This window comes from Acomys russatus, chromosome 12 (assembly GCF_903995435.1).
Source record: "Acomys russatus chromosome 12, mAcoRus1.1, whole genome shotgun sequence".
In the NCBI taxonomy this organism is placed as follows: Eukaryota; Metazoa; Chordata; class Mammalia; order Rodentia; family Muridae; genus Acomys; species Acomys russatus.
Window position 1 is genome coordinate 22,363,851 of NC_067148.1, and position 22,663 is coordinate 22,386,513.

A 22,663-nucleotide genomic window follows, 5' to 3' on the forward strand; every position below is an offset into this window, starting at 1 on the left:
AAAGCCATTGGAGATTTTGATGCAGATCTGTGCAAAAGGTCATGGGTCTGCTTTCCTTCTCAGTGGCCCAACAGCAGCGTGGGTGGTGACTTGGGTACAGGAAGTCAGTGCTGTCTTCCAGAGAATTTGGTGGCTCAGACTGGGGACAAGGAGATGGCGAGACTATTTGAGATGTATTACAGAGAAAGAATGGATTTGTTGACGGTTCTAGTGGGCTAAGGGAAACAGATAGTACCTAGACTTTTGGCTTGGATTCTTGGATGGGAAGTAGATGGTGAGTGGCGCCTCTTATGAAGATCTGACAAATAGCAAGTTTAGTGGTTAGGACTAGCCCCTCCCCCTTCCTGGAATTTCCGTGAAAATTGCTAAAGGAGTGCTATATGCAGGAACAGTGTTTTGGGGTCTGCTTACAAACACTTAAGCCTTTTCTCCCAGATTGCCTGTCCTTCTGGGGTCACCCAAAGAGGCTTTTTAGTGTGGCTCCACATTATTTGTAAGTGGTCTCTTTGGGTAGTTGTCAAGCGTTTCCTGTTTCGTGTTATTCCACCCATCTAAACAAACAAAACAGTTCTGAGAGTCATCTTAAAATCCAGACGGCTGCCTTTAAATCTCGTGACCACCGGGACGGGGTTTGTCTGGTCACGTAGCACACTAAAACCTTCAAAAATTGCTTGAGTCTAAACGCACACTATTTCAGTTTCCGGCTGGTAGGAGAACACTTCGTATTCATGTGCTCGGCAGCCTTGGAAAAAAGCACAAGGAAATTTGCCAGAGCCTGACGCCCATTTCCCAAGCTGACCATGGACTCTGCAGTCCTTTTTAACCCTGCCTTGGGGGCTGTTGTAGATGGAGCAGCACAGCATTGCCACCCCAGGGAGGACAAAGGCCCTCGTGTTATCTTCCTAGAGATCTGTGCCCAGATTCAAAGGTCTTATAATATCATACGTTAGATGTTGAATTCCTCTTGCATCAAAAAAGTACAGGACATGTATCGGCAATGAAAAGAAAGACCACGGTAATAAGCAGGGAAACTGTCTCCTGTTTTCAGGAATCAGGGTTTGAGACTGTTGCGGTTGAGGTTAAGGTTCAGGTGGTCTGTAGTGGAGGGCCCTCAGAGCGTGAGGTCATCATCTCTGTCTATGGTGGCAAACAGTAGCGATGGCAGAAGCCAGCTTTGATTATAGGCCTTAAGAACTGGCCTAAGCTGGAGAGGTGGGTCAGTGGTTAAGTGTGTAGGTTGTTCTAACAGAGGAGCTGGTCTCAATACCCAGCATTGACACAATGGCTCACAGCCACCTGTAACTCCAGCTCCAGAGGATCCAATGAAATATAAGCATGCAGGCAAATCATCCATACATATAAAATGAAAGTAAATCTTAATTCAGTTTTTTTTTTTTTTAATGAGCTGGCCTATGAACCCAAGGTACACTGTGTTTCTTAATTACTACGATCCCTCATAAATTTTTCCCAGGCCTATACAAAAACAATATTTTGTATAACACTGGTGCAGCAGTGCTACCAGCAAACTGACATTAGTAAGTGCAATCTGGCCACCTCATTCATAAACCAGTTTTCCTAGTTTTTTAAATATTCTTTCTACGGGTGTGTGTGTGTGTGTGTGTGTGTGTGTGTGTGTGTGTGTGTGTACCTATGAGCCCCAGGAATCTGAATCTTTGCTTCTGTCACACTGCACGGTTACTTCCTACGCTGTCATACATGGATGCTGGGGGTCAAACTCAGGTCTTCATGTTTGAGCAGCAAGTGCTTTCACCAACGAGCTATTTCCCTAGCATCTTTACAGGATTTTTTTTTTTTTTTTTTTGAAGAACAAAAGTTTTTAATTGTTTAATTTTTCAGTTTATCCATTTTACCTTTTATTGACAATGGGTACTCTTAGTGTGAAATCTGAGAGAGACTGGGATTCCGGGTCCTCCTTTTTACAGTGTGCCGTGATGAAGGGCTATGAAAGGGCGGTAAAGGAAGGTGGACCCAAGGACGAGAGGCGCTTTCTGCTACTCCCCAGTTTGCTCTCCAGTGTGTGCTGCCCGTGAGATGCCTGTCCAGCGGGATTTCCGCCCCAGGGTCACCTGTGCGGTGCAAAGACTGAGAGGTGATGATGGTATGAAAAGAGAAGAAACAAACTTCCTAAACCATCAAAACCATCGTAATGGATGACTTCCTGGCCCCTTCCCTGCCCTCCTGGCCCCGCCCCCTCCCTCGTGGCTCCTCCCCCTCATTAGTTATGCCCAGCTCATTCTCCAGCCTCCACTGGGAAGGGCGGGGCTTTCTTCAGAAGGCTACAGGTCCCTCTCTCTGGGTGGGTGTGCCTGGGCGGTACAGCCTACTTGCATCGCATCTGTACCACAAAAATAAGTAAAAATGAATCCAGGTATTGCCTCAGTAACATGATGGTTTGTTTGGTTAGAGTCTGTCTCTTCACTAAAAGGCAATGCCAACCTCAGGTCTATTGACAGTTTGGACGATACAGTTCCTGATTGTCGGGGACAGGGGGCTTTTCGTGGAAACCAGTGTCCCTGCCTTTTCCTGAGGATGCTAGGGCACTTCCCTCCCTACCCTTACACGTTTCAAAAAAAAAAATTTTTTTTTTAAATCAATAATGTCCAAGGGTCCAGACCACCTGAGTTGGGAACCTTGAGAGGAGATGCTAATTGCCCTCATTTGACCAGCAATTTGGTATCCATGTGGAAGCAGCAACTGTACCCCATTAGTGCTGTTATCACATGCTAATAAAGGAGGCTCACCCCACGGCCTGATTCTCTTCTGGCAGCCCACCACTGAGCGCCCCCCCCCCACACACACACACTACCTTAGCATTTGTAGAATAGAGGAGTGCGTGGCTGTGCTTAATATCCAGAAATTCTGACTTTTGAGGAGCCAAGAGGCCTTAGCTGTGGAATTGAGCCCCTGCAGTCTGAATTCCTCTCTGTAGGGTTGAATGTGGGTTTTCTTGCCCACCACCCCCACCGACTGAAACAGGAGCACAAGGGCCATCGGGTTCCTGTCTGATTAAAGCCCACATCCTCTGTTAGTGCTGTCAAAGCTGTGCCTCATGGCTCAGGAAAAAAACAAAAAACAAAAAAACTATGTCTATGCATTGCTGGGTTCAGCTGTCACCTACCCACTCACAGGTCTCCTCCTTCTGCCAAAGAAGACATCCCTCCCCGCGGTGGACCCCTAATACCTCACTTTTTAGAGTAATTTGGTTCGAGGTCATCTTGAGACCTAATTCAGAACTTAATTGTCAAGCAGTCTGTCTTTCCTAGCTAGCTAGACAGGCCCCCTCAGATGAAGGAGGGAGTAAAGTGGGGAGTTGGGGGAGGGGGCGGGGCCAGAGCTGCTCAGCTCAGCAGCTGTTTGGGTAGAAATGGTTCAGAAAGCCCAGAGGTTAAGTACCAAGATGTGAGACTTAACACAAGGATCCTTCTCTCTGCTCTTCACAGTTCCGATTCCTGAACTTGAGTGATAGAGTAGCTCTGGGTTAGCAATGTCAGGCAGCCATGGGGAGAGAGAGCTGACAGTCAGTGGGCAGGAGGGCGGACCAAGGGCAGAAGACGTGATGCCCCTTGGCTTCCCGCGGCTTCTCTTCAGAGAGTTAGGGAAACTGCTAGTGGGTGACTCAGCCTGGCACCACCACCTCCTGGTGCTTCTTGTAGACTCGGGAGCTCATTAGAATGCTTGTATCCCTGCTCCCAGCCTCAGAGGTCTTCCACCGGGCCTAGGCAAACTGGAGCTGACACATTGGATGAGGTGAGCTCCTAGGCTGAAGCTATAATTGCCAGTCATTAAGCCTTCCCTTCTAGGATGCACGGAAGTGATTGGCTAGATTCTTTCCTCTTCCATACAGGCCAGTTTCTGGTTAAAAATTCCAGAGGGAGTCCAAATATAACTTGGTGTCAGTGCTGCCACGGCTTTGGCTATGACCTGCGCGAAGTGGGGATGCGTGTTCTGTGCGTCACAGCATAGGTTCTCTTGAAGTCCTGAGGCTTGAGGTATGGGAGCTGGCCAATACCCTAATATGCCGTACCCCTCCCTGGTCTCCACCCACTAGATGGCATGGCATCAATTGTGACAACAAAATGTCTCCCCAAATATCCCCTGGGGGCAGAGTCCCTCCTCCCCTCCATGGAAGCCACCACCCTAGAGCAACAAACATTCTGTTCAGTTTGGAGCTCTTGAAAGTTGTGGTTGCTTGTTTGCTCCAAGTGTTTGGTGAGGTAAGCCCAGGTGGAGGAACGCAGTGTTTCTTCTTCGCTTTTTCCTCCATTGGCCTTTAAACTCCACCGAAGGGAGCAGTGTTGCCATATTAGCCAAAGAACACAGGCTCTCAACCTCAGGTCTCTCTACCATGCATGTTATTCAGGTTTTTTGTTTTTGTTTTTGTTTTTTTCTGATCCCCGGCTTCTCCCATTTGTAACACAGGACAACAAATTCCTACTTCTTACGTGAAGGATTAAGTTGCATTTTCAAAATAAAGTACCGTGTCTGGCAATTAGCAGATGTCTTGTACGTTTAATCTGCTGTAATGAAATACCGCTCACTGGTGAGCTTATAAACAACAGAAATTTCTTTTTCACAGTTCTAGAGTCAGGCCAAGTAATATTAAGACACTGGCATATACAGTCCTTGGTAAGGGCTTGCTCTCTGCTTGTAGATGGTACCTTCTACTTGTTTTCTCATGTGTCAAACAGGACTAGCTGTCTCTGAGGTCTCCTTTATGATGGCACTAAGAACATTTGTGAAGCCCCACCCTCAAGATCTAATCATCTCCCAAAGCTATCATCATCATCATCATCATCCTCATCGTCATCACCACCACCGTTGAGACAGAGTCTCACTGTTATATACCGGTAGATGAAGCTGGCCTTGAATTCATTAGCGATATGTCTCTGCCAGGAGTGCTGAGATGGAAGGTATACACTACCATGTCCACCAAAAACCAGATCCTGATGGCATCACATTGCAAGTACTTTGATAAGTGAATTTTGAGGTGACAAAAATATCCAGACTGTAGCAGTCTGCATTGCAGTTAATGACGGCTGTTATTCTCAAGCACTTAAGGGTGTGGTCTATAGATTTTAAGGAAGTTAGGACTGGGGAGAAGAATGTAACTGCTGCTGTCACATAAAAGAGGAATGGAACAGTTAGCTTCTATTGAATTACAATTTGTTTCATAAGTGTGTATTGAGTTCCTTCTGTAATTTAGGCACTGTGTACTAAATACATGGCATAAGATATTAATGAAAAATTATCTCTGCCTCTAAATGTTTGATATGGAGCTAGAGAGACAGATAGATCAAACTGCTCATCAGAGCAGAGCCACTGTTTATTGACAGAAGAACACAAGCAGCCTGTAACGTTCACTTTAGTGGATGAGGAAGGAACTGCCTGGGTTATGTATCCACATTTCTCTTTTCCTGTAGATACCACGTTATTACAGTTTTCATGATCTTCTGACTTACTGTCCCTGTGCTCTGCAGCTTTCTCTGCTCTCTTTCCACCCAGCTTTCACCTTTCAGCTGATGCAGAATCTAAGCTCCTGTCGTGCATGTTTTTTATAAGCCCAAAAAAGATCCTCTTAAAAGATGCTGTTTCTTTTCTGAAACTTTGCAAAATGCTTAACAACATACAGGGTGAAACTGTCCTCAAAAACAGTGGTATAATGCTAATCAGTAATGTCCATTAGTCCTTTTGAATGTGGGTATACTTTTTACGTAGCTGATCATATATATCATAAATAGTTTTTGTTGTCAATTGACGTGTGTCTGTTCCGACATTAGGAAGGCTGAGCCACAGGACTGAATATTTTGATTTTAGCCTGGTCTATATAGCAAAAGTGTCTCGGCCACAAAAATATACAGACCCCAAAATAGCCAGAATCAATTACGGCTGATGTATAACTGCTTAGTTTTCTTCACAGTGAGTGACACTGTTGGGTGGATGTCATTAACTTCACTCAGTGTTAGATGGTATAGGCCACGCTCTCTCAGAAGCAACGAGGTGATTTGGTAAGGAAGCACTCTCAGGCAAACCCAGCAGCGGAGTGAGAGGGGAGGGTATTAGAAAAGGAAGAGGCTAAGCTAAAGATGGTTTCAGGGCCAAGTCCCACCACAGAGCGCATGGGTGTTTTGGAGTCATTTACAGCAAGACCGGGAGTCAATGGCTATTAGCCTTCTGGGAAGAAATGGTGTCTGTAAACACTTAAGGACCACTAAGAAAAGTGGGCTTTGCTTCCCACTGGCAGTTATCCAAAGGTAGCAGGTGCAAACAGTTAGCAACCGAGCACACAAAAGCTAGAGGGCAAGTATGCTGAGCTGCTAAAAGGCTACCCACAGTGCTGCTTCCATTGGAGATTTAGGTTGCAATTAAAATTGCCAGTGCAGCTACTTATTGCAATGATTTTGCTTCTAGAAATAATCTGTTTTGGACTCAGATCTTCTTTTATTTTCTTACATTTAGTTGATGGAGTTTGCTGTTTAACTGGAATATGCTTTTTTTTTTTTTTAAAGAACACATCGTTATTTCAGAATTTTTTTTTTTTTTTTAATCAGTTTGCTCTTAAAGACCTTGGCTTTCATAGTTTGGCAACATCAACTGAAAGAGCATTGGGTTCTCATCAGTGAATAGAGGACCCATAAACAGGGTCAGTTTCTTTCAAATGACCAATGAAATTATGTTCATAGTCTGTATTTGAGTATAGACTGAATAAACAATATCTCAATAGGAGATAAAAGGGGACAAAAAAAATATTTGTTAGGCTCATCCAGGCACTTACCACCAAGTCTGATGACCTAAGGTCACCCCCAGGACCACATAGCAGAAGGAGAAAACTGGTTCCTGTAAATTGCTCTTATCCCTAGGTGCATGTCTTCCTTGTACAAGTAATTACAGTATAAAGCTTTTTTATTAAACTGTTAGTGAATTCATGATTATTTTGTATCTCCCAAAGTATGACATCTGTTAAACTTTTTGTTTGTTTTGTTTTGTTTTGTTTTCTGAGACAGGGTTTCTTTGTGTAGCCTTGGCTGTCCAGGACTCGCTTTGTAAATCAGGCTGGCCTCGAACTCACAGCAATCTGCCTGCCTCTGCCTCCTCGAGTAGGATTACAGGCATGTGCCACTGTACCTGGCTCTGTTAAACTGTTTTGCGCGTTTGTTTATTTGTTTTTACTTTTTAAAAAAAAATTTTTTTTTTTTTTTAATGAAACAAAGTTGTTTCCCTATTTTCTAAAGACTGTGAGCCACTGGTCTATGGCACCGGAGTCCTCACTTGGTTGCTACATTAGGAAATCACCCGTCTGAAGCATTATAGATTAAATGGCCTAAGTCTGTACACTGAAAGGCATATCTTGCCACTATAAATGTTTCTTTGGGGGGGGTATCCAGCACCTTTGTCACCCCACCGTTATCAACCACTCTATTCTTTTTTATACCACGTACCAACATTTTACATCACCCAACTCTGTTTCTTGTGTGAAACCACCCAAGGAAACTGTAAAGGCGCACACAGAAGTGCTAGGGGAGAGAGCAAGCTTGGTGGTGAGGGTCTCTTGCTCTCCATACCCTAGTGAGCCCGTGGAAGAAGTTGGACTTGACCCCTAAGCAAAATGTATCTGAAACCTTGAAGGAAATGGTGCAGGGTGGGGGTGGGGGAATGTTCCCTATTTAGAATTTTTTGGAAATAGACATCAAACAAACAACCACTACCTTCTTCTTTGGCCGCCCTCTCACCCACCCACACATACACAAAGGGAAAAAAAAAATCAGAATGAAAAATGTATGGTGTAAAAGCCATTGGGCTGTCAGAGTACACTTTACCAATAAAACAAATCCTTCTTCATTTTAGTCATGGTTGCTGTGTGTTTCAGTGGTTGAAAATGTCTTTCCTAAGCATTTTTACGTTGGTTCTTGACTCAATTAATTACTGTCATAGACTGAGCATGCATGCATACTTGTTGGATTCAGGTTTAAAAACAAATCCCAAGAATTCAGAGGACTTACTTTCTTCCCGGTAACCTGGAAAAGCCTTTTAAAGGCACTGCAGCTCCAGCTGCTATCTCTGCTTTGATCCTCCCTAAAGCAGCTGACTCACAAGGATGCTGCGTGCTTATCAGAGATGCACATCCCAGTGAGTGTGTTCTCCTTGCTTGCTCTTCTGGTTTAGTCACCTTAAGGAAATGTGGTCTCATTTGGAAAGCAAAGGCAGAGCCTGAGGGACATAATTTCAGGAATGACTTGCAAGCATTTCAAATCTAGTCTTCTTCCTTCTGTGGGACTGCCTTTAAGGCCGGCCTCTTCTTGGCTACTTGTGAAAGAAGAGTTATTGCCGCTTTGCCGAGAGCCTTACGTCTTCATCGACCAACTCCTGAAGGAGGCGCCTACCTAGCATGCCTCTTGTGCAATGCTCTGGAGAGTCGGGAACATTCTCCGCTGACAAAAATATTGGTGGGAAATATTTGGTCTGACACCTGAGCACCACAGACCCGTGTAAGAGTTTTAGTTATTCCTCTGAGAAACTAAAACATCTCCTTTGAGAACTCCTCAGTGAAAGCTGTTGGGAGAGGTGATCCTTCCCGTACAGTGTGATTTGCAGGTGTGTTCTTGCCAACCATGTGTCCCCTGTAGACATCCTGATTGGAAGAACAAGATCCTAGAAACAGGACACGACCTTCCTTGTAGTACCGTCAGTTGCTTGTTCCAGGTGCCTGGCATTATTGGGACCCTACTTTTTATGACAGGCACAGTTCAGGAGCCTCATTGATTTTACCCATCCATGGTATACTTTGATCAGTCTCACCAATACTTAATGCCAGCTGACTCCCCATCTTGGCTTCATCCAGGGAGCCTCCTGTGGCTTTCTTGGCCCCGGGAGGCAAGCCAATTTATATGCAAGCAGTCTGCCTTTCAGGATTTGGATGTGCCCCAAACATAAATAAATGGCCTCTTCGTTGTCTCTGTCTCCCAGTATGGCTGCAGTTTACTTGGGATTTATGAGACAGGGGTATTCAGATACGATCTTTAAATACTGTTTTACTCTAAAAGGAGCTAGAGACGTGACTGGCTGCAATTGGAACAGGAAATGTACTGATGAACTTAGGGAACATCTTGTCAAACCAGAAGACAAGGAAGCTGAGGACACCTCATGATCAAGTTGAATGTTTCAAGAATCAACATGAAGTGACTGATTCTGAGACGCAGCAAGATTAATATTTACAGTGGCTCAAGCCCCTAGACGATGTTGACAACATGAATTTGTAATGACAGAAAGACAAAACAGAGCACTCTGGTGAACTCAGAACTCTGTAACAAAGTCATTTTGAATTGAGAACTGTTCTGCACATTTAACACACACACACACACACACACACACACACACACACACACACAGAGAAGCTCAGGGTAGTCAGCTATGGAGGCTTTCTTTTTATCTATATCCCTACTAATGAATGAAGGAAATAGTTATAATAGCACCTACCATGTTGGACCTCCTAATAAGAAAGGTACTTACAGCCAGGCACACTGGCACACACCTGTAATCCCAGCACTCAGGGAGGCAGAGGCAGGTGGGTCACCAGCCTGGTCTACAAAACGAGTAATTTTTCTCTTCTTTAGGCAATACTGTCTCTGTTGCCAGCCCCTCTGTTCTGACCCTGCCAACTTTACCTAAGACAGAGGAATGCAGTTACCTAATACCAGTGGGTATCAGGGCCAAAGTTAAAAGTAAAGCGATTTAAGATTTTGTTGTTGTTGCTGTTGTTAAAAAAAAAAAAAAAAAAAAAAAAAAAAAAAAAAAAAAAAAAACAAGAGGGTTTTCAACTTGTAATGGCTGGAGCTTATGGCTATCTTGAATTAAATAAAATTATGCATATAACAGAATACAATCAGGACAGTGGATAATCAGGACACTGGATAATTAACATATTGAGGAGTTACTGACTTTTATTAGGTGACGGTATTGTGGATTTATAGCCTACCTAGTTATGTATTAGAATGATCCTGAGTGCTATTGTACGGTGTCTATAGTTTGCTTCAGAATAATATTTGACTTGGAAGTGATAAGTCATGAATTGTTGAGCATTATCATTACTAAATGTTGAATACTATGGACCTACATTTTTCTATATATTTTTTTGTATATTTGAGATCTTCCATGATACAATGTGTATACATGTGTATATGTCTTTGTGTACACAGACACACATGTAGTTTGTTATTGCTAGCTCTTCCAACATACTTTAGTGAGTGGTGGAGGGTAGACTAATGTCCTTTCTTTAGAGACTCTTGGGTCCCCACAGCAGATATACACCTGCAAAGTCTCAGAGCCTGTAGACTTCTATCGTGTTCTTTTCACACCAGACATGAGCAGAGCATGTGGATATGGTATTTATCATCTGCTTGTGCTGTAGATAAGGTATATTTTATATAAAAAATTGTTTAAGTAGAAAACAAATGCAGCCATTGGCAGGGCTATCTCATTATCTGTTATTTGGTAGATCAGCAATGGGTCCTTCTAGGAGTCTGTTTGCAAGTCCTTATGCAGCCCAGGCTAACGATGGCCCCTCAGCTCCTCAGGCAGGATGCAGAGAGAGCTGCAGAAATCAAGGCACATGACCAGCCCCCCAGAGGGCTAGTACTGAAGCAGGGCCTGTGTGTGGGGAGACTGAGGCCCCAGCAGCACCAGCGCTTCTCTTTTTTCACATTTCCTGTAAGTCACTCTAAATCCAGACTTGTCTGTGCTGTCTCCTGAATTTCAGTTTCCTAAAGTGGTTCGGAACACTACACTCCGAACCAAACCCTGAGCAGTGGGATTAGGCCCTCGCTTCGGCTGCTGATTTAGTGTGTATCTGTGGTGAGGCTCTAAATAGACCCTGTGGGCTCCAGGACTCTAAAGGCCTCTGGTTCTATTTTCTGTGAGCTTCCTGTCTAGCGGGAAGAGGGTGAGATGATTTGAAAACCAGCCAAACAAGAGGGGGCAGCAGAGAGGGATGGGGTAGTTAGAGAGGGGAGTGAATAAGCCATCAAAGGCATCTGGAAAGGTTTAAAGCAACTGGGGAAGCCCTGGTGGTCACTAAGTGAGTGGCAGAAAAGCAAAGGGATGGTCAGGGCCATCAACAGAAAACAGCCCCCAAAAGAGGAGAATTGGGAAACTTTGTAGGCTGATGATCTCCGTAGCCCACCAATGGAGTTTTGCTTTGTTTTTTAAGGGCAAAAGAGTGTCATGAACAATCAGGTGGAAATAGGTAGCAAGCAGCGGAAAGCCTGACAGTGAAATTAGCAGAAATTGCACCTTCACCCATGTAGAAGTGACAGTTGAAGCCACTGGGTCTGTGGCATGTGTTTCTGTCACGTCTTCCATCAGCAGGTGACACATTTTCAAGTATGCATTTTGAATCTGGCATTTGCAAAACTTAACAGCCCATTATTTACCACGCTAAACCATGCTCAGCGCTCAGAGCAGTGCCCAATTACTTCAGGAACATTCCCCTTGCCGGAAAGTGAAAAGGCTTGGAGTAGGAGAAATCCAACATTCGGAAGGCTGTGCCCGTGGCGGTAGCTTTATTGGTAGGCTTATGATCTCCCGCAATGATGGCCTAAAGCACATGAATTGCTTTTTGTTGTTGTAAAAACGTTATTCAAGAAATTGAAACAGTCGAATGGATTTATGAACCTGTATATCTACGCCCCTAATACATTTAGGCCAAACACTTATTCTTTCTCGCATACCAAAGTTTGAAAACTGATTTCTTTTAAAAATGAAAATAAACAGTAAGTTGCTATCATCTTCCTATTGCAAGATTCTGCTTGCTCTAGACACAAAATGCTTTAAAACCAGCTGCACTTATTTTATGTAAAATAGCATCTATTGGGGTATGGCTATATTTCATTATTAGAATTCACACAAGCCTGGTGTGATTCGTGGGTCCACAGCAATTCTCCAGGCTCACAAGCCTATTCTTAGGCATGTGTACATGCCAGGTGAGTTTTATTTGAGAGCATTTGCCCAAGCAGACATTAGGCCCAAAACATCCATCAAAAAGAGCCCTGATTCCAAGTTCCACACAGCCTGGAGACTGCCACTGTGCTCTTATGGAGCCGAACGTGGACATCTCTCAAAAAGTTCCCCAGGCAAAGAAACCAAGAAAAACACTCCCATTATAATGAAACTTCTTTTAGGAAAAAAAAAATCATAACAATAAAATTCTGATAACTAAAGAAACTTTGTTTAGTAGACCATCCAAGATATTAGGACTATTAAGATTTTTACTTTCATTTGTCCTCTACACCCCTCTCTGTCTCTCTGTCTGTCTCTCTGTGTCTCTCTCTTTTTCTCTCTCTGTCTCTCTGTCTCTCTCTCTGACTCTCTGTCTCTCTCTCTGTCTCTCTCCCTCCCTCCCTCCCTCTCTCTCTCTCTCTCTCTCTCTCTCTCTCTCTCTCTCTCTCTCTGGAGCTACCAGTGGTAAAACAACATGATGTCCTTTTGTGCCTTTTGATTGTACAAATCCAACCACTTGTACAAATATCCCCTTACCCAGCAGAGTTTCTTAGGAGTCATTAACTGAAATTGGTGAGGTCTACATGTTCTTTGTATTTGCGATCACTTTATGGTATGTTAGATTTCAAAGAGCAAATTCATTCCCTGAGGGGGAAAGAAAAGAAGGAAAATCAGAGTTAACTGGTAGGAGGAGTGAAGTAAAGCTCCCATGGTCAGGGCTTGGAAGTCCTCCAACAGGCTCCAGGAAACTCAAGCAATTGTCATGGTATTAGAACCAGTGCAAGGTGCCAGAGTCAAAATAGGGCCACCACTGACCACAGCAAAGGGCCACGTGGGAGCGTATGTAGGTCGCTTGCACATTTTGAATTTAGACAGGCTGAGTTTACACAGTTATTTTACAACTAAGCTCTGGAGAAAGCCCAAGTGTTCTAAGTTTTCAGAAGTTACCTATTTCACAATGTGTAAGAAAATTACAACATGTGCTTAAATGGTGTGTCCTTTGAGGCTCATTGCACATGGATAGCCAGGTGGGGATTTCTGTTTGTGCTGACACGCCTTGCTCAGCCTGGATGCTGGCATTTCCTTAGATAAGTTTTGGAGTTCACTGTGATGCCCAGGACTTAACACAAGCATTCCCTCAACCACATTCAGTAAACTCTAGTTTGACACAATTAAAAATAATAAAATTAGAAATTGGTGCTCATAACCTCTGGGGCCTTAATCCCACAAGTGTTGTTTGAGCATCAGCCATGCATGACCTGGTGTGGTAAATTCCCAAAACAGGGAAAGGAAGACAGGAAGAACAGTTTACCCAGCCCTGCCCACACCCTTTTCCCATGTGGCCACTGATTTCCTCTCACTCCAGGTCACCTGTCTCTTCCAGTGCTTCCCTCTGTTACCTTCCACAGGTGACAAGGGGGTCAAAGTGACCACACAAGAGATTCGTGCCTAGTGAGACCTGGGCCTCTAAAGCAGGGATCAATTTAGTGACATCACAAATTCTGCCTTTGTTTTCGCTAAGTTCTAACTTAATGGAAGTATTTGCTTTCCCATAAATACATGGTAAACTCCTAGCTCTTGTCTTAGCCAAACAAAGCCCTGTCAGTGGCGACCAAGGAGTGAAGCACATTTAAACCAAATGGCTGTAATTGAAATTCTCAGGGCAAGCCATGCCATCCGCACAGTTTATGGATTTACCAATTGTTCTGCCCTGTTGTCGTTCTAAAGCTACCACTGAAATTTGTTTTAATTAACAGGCCTATAATTTAAAAAATTGTATGTGGTAGAGTAAAAGAATCAAGTCTGTGTGGTTACAAGAAAATCCCGGCGACCTGACCCATTCCCCCTGGTGAAAACCCTCCAAGTGGTCTCTTGTGAACCTTGCTGTGGGTCTACCCTGGCCTCTGTCCCGCAGCCTGCGTATTCTTCCCCAGTCCCTTTGGGCTGCTGTCTTTTTGCTTGGTCCACCCTTCCCTCATCCACGCATGGCTGGCTCTCTTCTCAGTCTTCAGTTGTCCTCACCTATGCTTCTACCACAGAGGTAGCATTCCCAGGGATTCCCTCCCCTGGCCCTTCATTCACCCACATTGCTTTGTTTTGCGATCCTGGCTTTTAATCTTCTCTGAAGTTACCCAATAGCTCCCGGGTTTCTTTTCTCCATGTCTCTAGAAGGACACATTGTGAAGGCCAGGGTCGCACCCACCAGATGATTTACTGTTGTCTGCCTAGTACTTACAAAAGGGCTTGACACTTAGGAGATCCTTGGATATTATGCTTTAAATGATTGACAGTTTACTAGAATGAAGTAATGGTGATAGCCTGTGATTTCTTTTCTCCATGTCTCTAGAAGGACACGTTGAGAAGACTAGAATCACACCCATCAGATTTACAGTTGTCTGCCTAGTACTTACAAAAGGGCTTGGCACATAGAAGAACCTTGTAGATTATGCTTTAAATGACTGACAGATTACAAGAATTAAATAATGGTTGTAGCCTAATGTCTGGTACATACTAAGGACCTAGCAGATGGACGTTTATTCTTTCCAGCCTTGTCCATTCATCAGACATGAACTTAGCACAGCAGTCGGTTATCACAAACACAGGAAATCTGATCTAGTTGAGTACAGTGTACCCATCCCATTGTGTTCACAAAAGAGTGACGTATTTCTATTTCTCTTTCTTTTCTTTCTTTTTTTTTTTTTTTTTTTAGGCCGTCCTTTTTGGAAGGAACCATGAATTGGCATTTCTCCTTTTTTGTCTTGACCACGGTGACTTTGCCCTCTGTGTACTCGCAGTTCAACTCTCTGTCGCTGGAGGAGCTAGGCTCTGACACAGGGATCCAGGTTTTCAATCAGATCATCAAGTCACGGCCTCATGAAAACATCGTCGTCTCCCCACATGGGGTGGCATCCATCTTGGGCATGCTGCAGCTGGGGGCTGACGGCAGGACGAAGAAGCAGCTCACGACGGTGATGAGATACAGTGTAAATGGTACGTGTGTGCTCTCTTCCTTCATCAGTAGGGCCTTGTCAGCAGTCCTGCGTGTGGAGGACCATGGTTTGGTCTCTGTGGAGCAGCCAAGAGGAGTCATGCAATGCCATTTGGAACATAGGGCCAGAGTCTTCTAAAGGAAAGATGGCATGCCCAACATTAAGAATTGTGCTTTTGGACAGGTGGTGGTGGCGCACGCCTTTATTCCCAGCACTCGGGAGGCAGAGGCAAGTACATCCCTATGAGATTGAGGCCAGCCTGGTCTACAAAGCGAATCCAGACAGCCAAGGCTACACAGAGAAACCCTGCCTCGAAAAACCCAAAAAAAGAAAAAAAAAAAAAAAAAAAAAAAAAAAAACGGATTATGCTTTTGGTTCTGTAGCTTTTGAGTTTTTGTGTTACCCCTGTCTACCAGCACTATGTTTTCTCATCTCTTGATGGAAATAATTAGTGTTGTAAGCATCCTTTTAACAGGTCCACATACTAGAGACTGGCAGTGTGGGACACTTAACAATGGTGGAGCTGCCTATTGATGGTGATGGGATGATGTGAGTCTATATGAGTGATAAAAGTGCACACAGTTGCACACACACACATACATGCAAGCACGCACATGAGCCAAGTGTCTACGACAAACGAGTCAAGTCAGAATGAGCTCTGGTAGGCTGGACCAATGACCAATTTCCCAATGTGGTCACCTCGCTGTTGGAAAAAACTGGATGAAGGGCCCAAGGAATGTCTCTTTCTTATTTTGTTTTAATTTTTTAAAAACTCACTAATTTGGGGGTGGAGGGGTGGTATGTATAAGCTCATGTGTATGTGTATGCGGGTACAGGAGTGTGTGGAGACTAGAGGCACATGTTAGGCGTCTTCTTCTATTGTGCTCTTTACTTTTTGAGCTGAACTGAACCTGAAGTTGTACTGACTCAGCAGGACTTGCTGGCCAGTGAGCCCTGGCATTCCACCTGCCTCTGCTTCCACAGTGCTTGGGTCACAGACATACGCCACATGGCAGGTTTTTATAGAGAGGCTAGGGATCTGAACTCAGGCTGTCGTGCTTATGAGGCAAGAGGCAGTTTACTCACTGAGTCATCTCCTCAGATTACTTTGTCTGCTGATCCAAAGCCGTCTTGTAAACCTAAAATGGAAAGCTAAATGACTTGAAAACAAAAACGAAAGCCTAAGACCCAGTCACTGGACATGATAACCAGCCTATGCTTGTAATCATAGCACGTGGCCCACGAAACAGGAAGATCAAGAGTTCAAGGCCGGTCTTGCTATAGTAGCTCAGTACTAGGCTGCTTGGCTTACATGTTCAAAGCCACAGGTTTGATACTTAGTTCTATAAAAGGATGAACAAACAAACAAACAAAAAATAACAAAATACCAACAAATACAGTTAAGACACTGTGAGAGAGGCTCAGGGTTTTTGAAGGGGAAGCTTGCTTTGAATCACCTGCTTAGCTATGGGCACCATGTTTGCTGGCAGTATCTCCCCCGTAGGGTTAGCTTTTACTAGCGTCGTCTTCCCTTCCCACAAGCCATAGCTCCTGAGGGAACAGGACTGTTTTTTGAGTTTCTGAGTTCTTCTTTGTTGTCATGCACACTGAGTGAGACCAGGTCGTGTTTCACATCAGGGCGGAAGTTACCTCATTGGAAAGTGAAGGAGCTTTTTCACCATGTTCTTCCTCCCTCTTCTAGCGATGGTGTTCTGAGACTCCTGTCTACATGGCTAAGACAGCTACATCAGTGACCAGGGAGTGTTTTTCCTTGCCTCTATGTGCTCCCACTTTCTTTGTGTTTCAGTGTGATCCTCGCCAGGACTGAGAGCCCCATATGCCCAGTGGTACCTTCTCTCAGCAAGAGTAAAATTTTGCCTGCTTTTGTAGTTTGCCTACCTGTTAGATGTGAGGAAGGGCCGAATTCTTGGGACATAGCGTTCTGTTCCTGGCTGGGAAGTTCAGGGCTGTTGGTGATTTACACAGCCTTCCTGAGTCACCGCTTAAATTTATGGCCTTTCTTGCCGCCGCCATCCAAGCCCTGTCAGCTAGCACAGTTCCAAAATAGCAACTGGGATTGTGTCTTGTTTAGTTTTGTTCTATTTTAGTTTGCTTTTAATCCTGATCCACCATGATTTTAGATCTGCGTCCACCGCCACCTCTTCTCCCTCTGGAATTGCCAGCGGCCATGTGTAGAATTGTGCTGTTGAGCTTCACGATATACATATGCATCCTGGGGGACTCTCACTCTGAGGAGGAAGTGAGGCTCTTCCGGGTATGTGTGAGAGAGTGGGAGATGAGCTCGGATGTTTTCCCTCTAGAAGTGTATTCTCTACTTAGTCATCACTGGGACAGAATAGCCTGACCAAAGCCACTCAGCAAAGACAGGCAGGATTTATCTCAGCTCACAATTTAGGGGAGGGGTGGGGTGGAGGGCTGGAGGCAGCTGATCATGTTGTATCCCCAGTCGGGAAGTAAAGAAGAAATACCTGGGCACATGTCGATTTCTCCTGTTTTATTAGGCCTGGGATCCCAGCTCAGGGAGGCTGGATCCCAGCTCAGGGAGGCTGGATCCCAGCTCAGGGAGGCTGGACCCTGCCGCATTGACAGTTGGTTATCACAAGGAGGGGCTGTACTTGTAAAGGAAGCAGAGCTAAAAGTGCCAGGGCTGGTGCTTGGCCTTGGAGGTGCCTTTTGGCCCCCAAATTCTGCTCTTCCCCATAGCATGTTGTGGGACTGAGTGAAGGTTCTGGAACCCCATCAGTGAGGTAAAAGCCCTCCTGTGGACCAGGGGACGCCTTGGCCCTGGCATTCGTGGACTCTGAGGAAGGTGGACATTCAGAATGACAAGGCAGCCCTCAGGCACCATCAAGGTGACTCTGGCAGGGTGTTTTAAGACAATACAACTTTGAAAAGACCTCCCAGGTGATTAGCATGGTCCTATACTTCAGCTCCCTGTGGAAACCCATCTCATCCTTATGACATATTTTCCCTTTGCCATGCCCCCAAACTAAATGGAGCATGAATGAATAGCTCATGTAAAAAATAAAGCTTATGTTGCCATAAAATTAATTTCTTTACTTTGCAAGCTCAATATCAAGTAAAAATCACAGTGTTCTGGTTGGCGGCACATGACAATTTGTAATAGTCTTCCTAATGCTTATTTTATTCATTTTCTTTTCTCCAAATAGAAAAAAAAAAAATCACACTGTTAAATCCCTGGCAAGAAAGGAAATAGTGCTTAAGGATGTTAGGCAAGGAAGTGTGGATGGGGAAGCTTCCTGCCAGTCATTTCTTCCGTGGTTGCCAGTCCAGAGTAGACAGGCATTCGTGCTGATGACAAGAAAAACATAACGTCCGTACTTGGTCCAGAAACAGTTGTCTTAAAGGCACTTTCATGTGCATTCTAACACTGTCCATGCCTCCAAAGATAGAGGCCCCTGTACGAGACAGATTTACTCTTCTGTGACTCCAATCATGCTGTTTCACATGTGCTGTGGTACAAGTGATAAGTTTCCTGGTATGTGCACATGTGTGCCCGTGTGTTGTGTCTACTTGTGTGTATGAGTTTAAGAGCACACATGTGCAACTGTGTGAAGATTACAAGCTGATTTGGAGTTTCTTCCGTCGATTGCGCCCAACCATAAGTACTGAGGCAGGGTCTCTCATTGGAACCTGAAGGGCACTAAATTGGCTTGTCTAGCTGGCCTCTTCTCCACCTCTTTCCAGGTGCTGGAATTTTCGGTGGGCTCCCATGCCTGTCTGAACACTGGTCCTTAAGGATTGCAGGAGGAGCATGTGACCCGCTGAACCATCTCCATAGAGCCTTGTTATTGAACAGGGTCTTTCTCTGTAGCCTGGGCTGACCTCAACTTAAAGTCATGATGGTCCTCTTGCCTCAGCCTCCCAACTCCTGGGATTACAAGTATGAGCCACTATTGCCCACCAAGAGGGTATTTTTTTAAATATGCAAATTGTCATTAAAAAAAAATTGCCCTGTTTTCTGATTTCTCCCTCAGGAGTTGGTAAAGTGCTGAAGAAAATCAACAAGGCTATTGTCTCCAAGAAGAATAAAGACATTGTCACTGTGGCCAATGCTGTGTTCGTCCAGAATGGCTTTAAAATGGAAGCACCCTTTGCAGCAAGGAACAAAGAAGTGTTTCAGTGTGAAGTGCAGAGCGTGAGCTTCCAGGACCCAGTCTCCGCCTGCGACTCCATCAATTTTTGGGTGAAAAATGAAACCAGGGGTGAGTGTGGCTCTCTCCTGGGTCGTGTGGGTTCTCACATTTTGTGAGGGGAAAGAGTCAGGTGTGGAAAGCCTAGCTGTAGTCCTTAAGCCCCGTGGCAACCACCTGGGCTCTGGCAGGCAGGCTTTCTCCACGTGCTAGGTCTCAGGCTGCCTGCCTCCCCCACCTCACAGCTGCTACCCGTCACTGTATAGGATTTTCCTCCTGCAGCGTGGGTGGTGTAACAGAACACAGCCCTCCTCCTCGCTCCTTTGCCTGCCATACCTCACCTCTGGAGCCCTTACCTATGGGTTCCTGTCTGTTTGGCAGGTTTCCTTGCTTGTGTTGCCTGGTTTTTGCACCTTGTGTTTCCTTGGCCAGGAAGAGCCATCTTATGCTTCGGCTTTGTCTCGCATGTGACCCTGGCCAAGTTCTAGGTGCCCTTCACTGGCTTTGGTTGGCCAGTGATTACACCGCTTTGAACGCCTCCCATCATGGCATTTTCTTTCTTTTTTTTCATCATGGCATTTTCAACACCGCATCATGACTACATGTTTAGATGTCTCTTCTCATTAAATGGGAGAGTTTTCCAGTGTTTGGGGTTTTCAAACCTGCTGACTTGTAAGCCAAAAGTCTCAGAGACATTCAGGAGGAGCTTAGGGCCCACCACAACAGAGTGAAGCTGCTCAGGCTTCATTTCTGTTGCTGTGATAAAATATCCCGACAGAAAGCAGGTTAGAGAAGAAAGGGTTTGTTTTAGTTCCCAATCCCAGATCCCAGACTTACCATTGCAGGGAAGTCTGGCCGAAGTTTAAAGCAGCTAGTCACACCATGTCCACGCTCGTGAGCGGAGAGAAATCAGTGCTCACATGCTCAGTACTCAACTATAGTTCTTTACTCCCACACAGTCGGGAGCTATCATAAAACTAGGAAATCAGTGCTGTTCGTTCTCATGCTCTGTCTTCCTGAGTCAATTAAAGCTGTCGAGATAGTCCCTTATTGCTGTATCCATTCCAGATGATTCTACGCTGGGTTCACTTGACAGTTAAACTAACCCTCACAGACGCTAAGACTGTAAATGTACTCTTGGAGTTAGGGTCATAAAAGAGGTGGGGACTCAGTAGGGTAAACCCTGCCTTTGGGGAACAAGCTTATCAGAACCTAGTTCCTGGTGCGCCTGAACTAGCATTACCCAAGGGTGTGTTTAGCATACAGTTCCCTGGCCCCTGACTTACTGGGGAGGAATTTCTGAGGGAGGGACAGGCCTCCTCCCATCAGCTCCATCACTCATCATCCTACGTACGCACATGAAAACATCATCTCAGAGGAGCTAATGAAGAGGAGGAAGAAAAGTGTGCAGGGAGTGGAGGAGAACCAGTGACTTTCTCAGTTGCTCTGCAATCTGGAGTCCACACCAAGAACCCTGCTGTTATCAGAAGAGTGCTAGCATCTATGTCCAGGGCTAGTTTTGGGCTGCTGGATCCTGCACTTCTGGCGGTAACAGTTGGCAACAGACACACAAAGAAATGGTTCTTGGTCCTGATGCTGGCTTGGTGGCTTCATGTCATTGTATCCTGTGGCCTTCTGTACCCATAAACACGTACCATCTGATGGAGCCCCTGACCACTGTGCGGGAAACCTCAAGCAGGATTTTTCAGCTTTATCAGACCCAGCTCCCTGTATTAGTTTGTTCATTGTTTATTGGCAGTACTCCTGAGAAGACACAGAGCTTTGCATCATGCTAAGCAAACTGTCAGCCAATTAGCTATGTCCTTAGCCTTCAACTGCCTCCTTTAAACTTGAAATGAAATTTATAGGAGAAAAAAATATATATATATATATATTTCACTGCACACATAAACAGAATTTTTGTTTTTAAAAAATTAAACAATAATAAAAGGGAAAACAAGAGGAATTTATAGTTGTGGTTAAGTAGCTATACCTTTGGGTTCAAGAACACATGAATACATTATACTTATTTTTTTTTTATTTTGATATTTTTGCCAAATTCTCAGGTTAAGTGTGAACTTGCAACATTGGACTAAGTCAGGTATGTTATACCATGATACAGGGAACCACAAGCTGTCATCATGGCTGAAGCAATTTTAAAAAGTTAGGCAAAGCAAAAGACTTCTTATGTATCTCCCAGTTAGAATAACCGCACACAGCCTGTTTCCTGGGCTTTTCTGCTCTAATAGCAAACAGACGTATCTTTGACTTCTTGTCATTAGCAGTTATGATGACATCACTGAAACTCGGCAAACCGCATGGGACTTGGTGAAGAGTGACTCCCAGCTCTTAGTTGCCACTGTCATCATTACCTGATGCAATGTTTTAAAATCATGGTGTAAAATTCCTGGTAAATTTCTGACCCTGTCTCATAGCAACCAAAGTGGCAATATTTAAAGGATGGCTCAGCAATTAAGAGCCCTTGCTGCACTCGCAGAGGACCAGAGTTCAGTTCCCAGCAACCCTGTAGGGTGGCTTACAACGGCCCGTAACTTCAGGTCTAGGCGAATCCAACAACTGCAGACTCCCACTGGTACCTACACACATGTGCACATACCCGTACAGAGAGACATACACCTACTGATGTAGCTTAAAATAGTAAAAAAAAAAAAAAAAAAAAAGTATTTTTTTTTCTACGTGAGGCATTCTTCATCGTGCAGGACTGTTTTGAACACCACAGAACATGTGGCATGCCTGGCCTCTGCCAGCTCAACCAAAACACTCCCACAGATTCCCCAGACAATCAACCTCTGTCCCCGGATTGCTAAGCTTGTCTGGAGAGATGAGCTTTCTGCTGAGAGAGCTATCACCAGGGTCCTCTGCTCACCCTGTGACAGGTCTGACATGGGGGCCACTGCAGCCCCAGCTTCTCCCTGCCACAAAGGCTTCTCTCATCCTTCCGTCACAGACCCTCCCCCACCTCACCGTGCGGGCTGCAGTCTGGAATGCTTCCCGTCCTGTGTCCCTACGTAGCCGCTGTACGCTTCTGTGCCACCACACCACACGAGTGGCACAGAAGCTGCAGGTTCTGTTTGTTCTCAGCCTAAGTGCTCTTCCACCATTTACGAATGAGCTGTGTTACCTTAGTAAAGGATCTCAACACCCCGTGCCCCAACCCCCAACACGATGCCCCAGCTCCTGATACACAGAACGTTGATGTATTAGTGACAACTAGCAGAAGGACAGTTCCGTGAAGGCTTTTTTTTTTTTTAATGATGTAAATGAGACATAGGAAGCATTGATTGTAGGGCCTGGGCCCCCTCACAAAGCTGTTTTCACAGTGGCTAGCTCAGCGGTTCTCAACCTTCCTAATGCTGTGACTTTTTAATACAGTTCTTCATGTTGTGGTGACCCCCAACCATAAATTATTTTCATTGCTACCTCATAACTAATTTTGCTACTGTTATAAATCGTAATATAAATCTCTGT

The 22,663-nt window shown here is 44.8% G+C and overlaps 1 protein-coding gene across 1 annotated transcript in view; it reads left to right on the top strand.

The window, feature by feature from the left end:
- The window catches only part of Serpine2 (serpin family E member 2), a 62,683-nt gene that overhangs the window by 20,354 nt on the left and 19,666 nt on the right, over positions 1–22,663 (top strand). Inside the window, exons 2-3 of the mRNA XM_051154006.1 lie at positions 14,720–15,000; positions 19,019–19,246. Of these exons, the coding sequence (XP_051009963.1) occupies positions 14,742–15,000; positions 19,019–19,246 (487 nt within the window). The 5' untranslated portion in view covers positions 14,720–14,741. The remainder of the gene's footprint in view (positions 1–14,719; positions 15,001–19,018; positions 19,247–22,663) is intronic.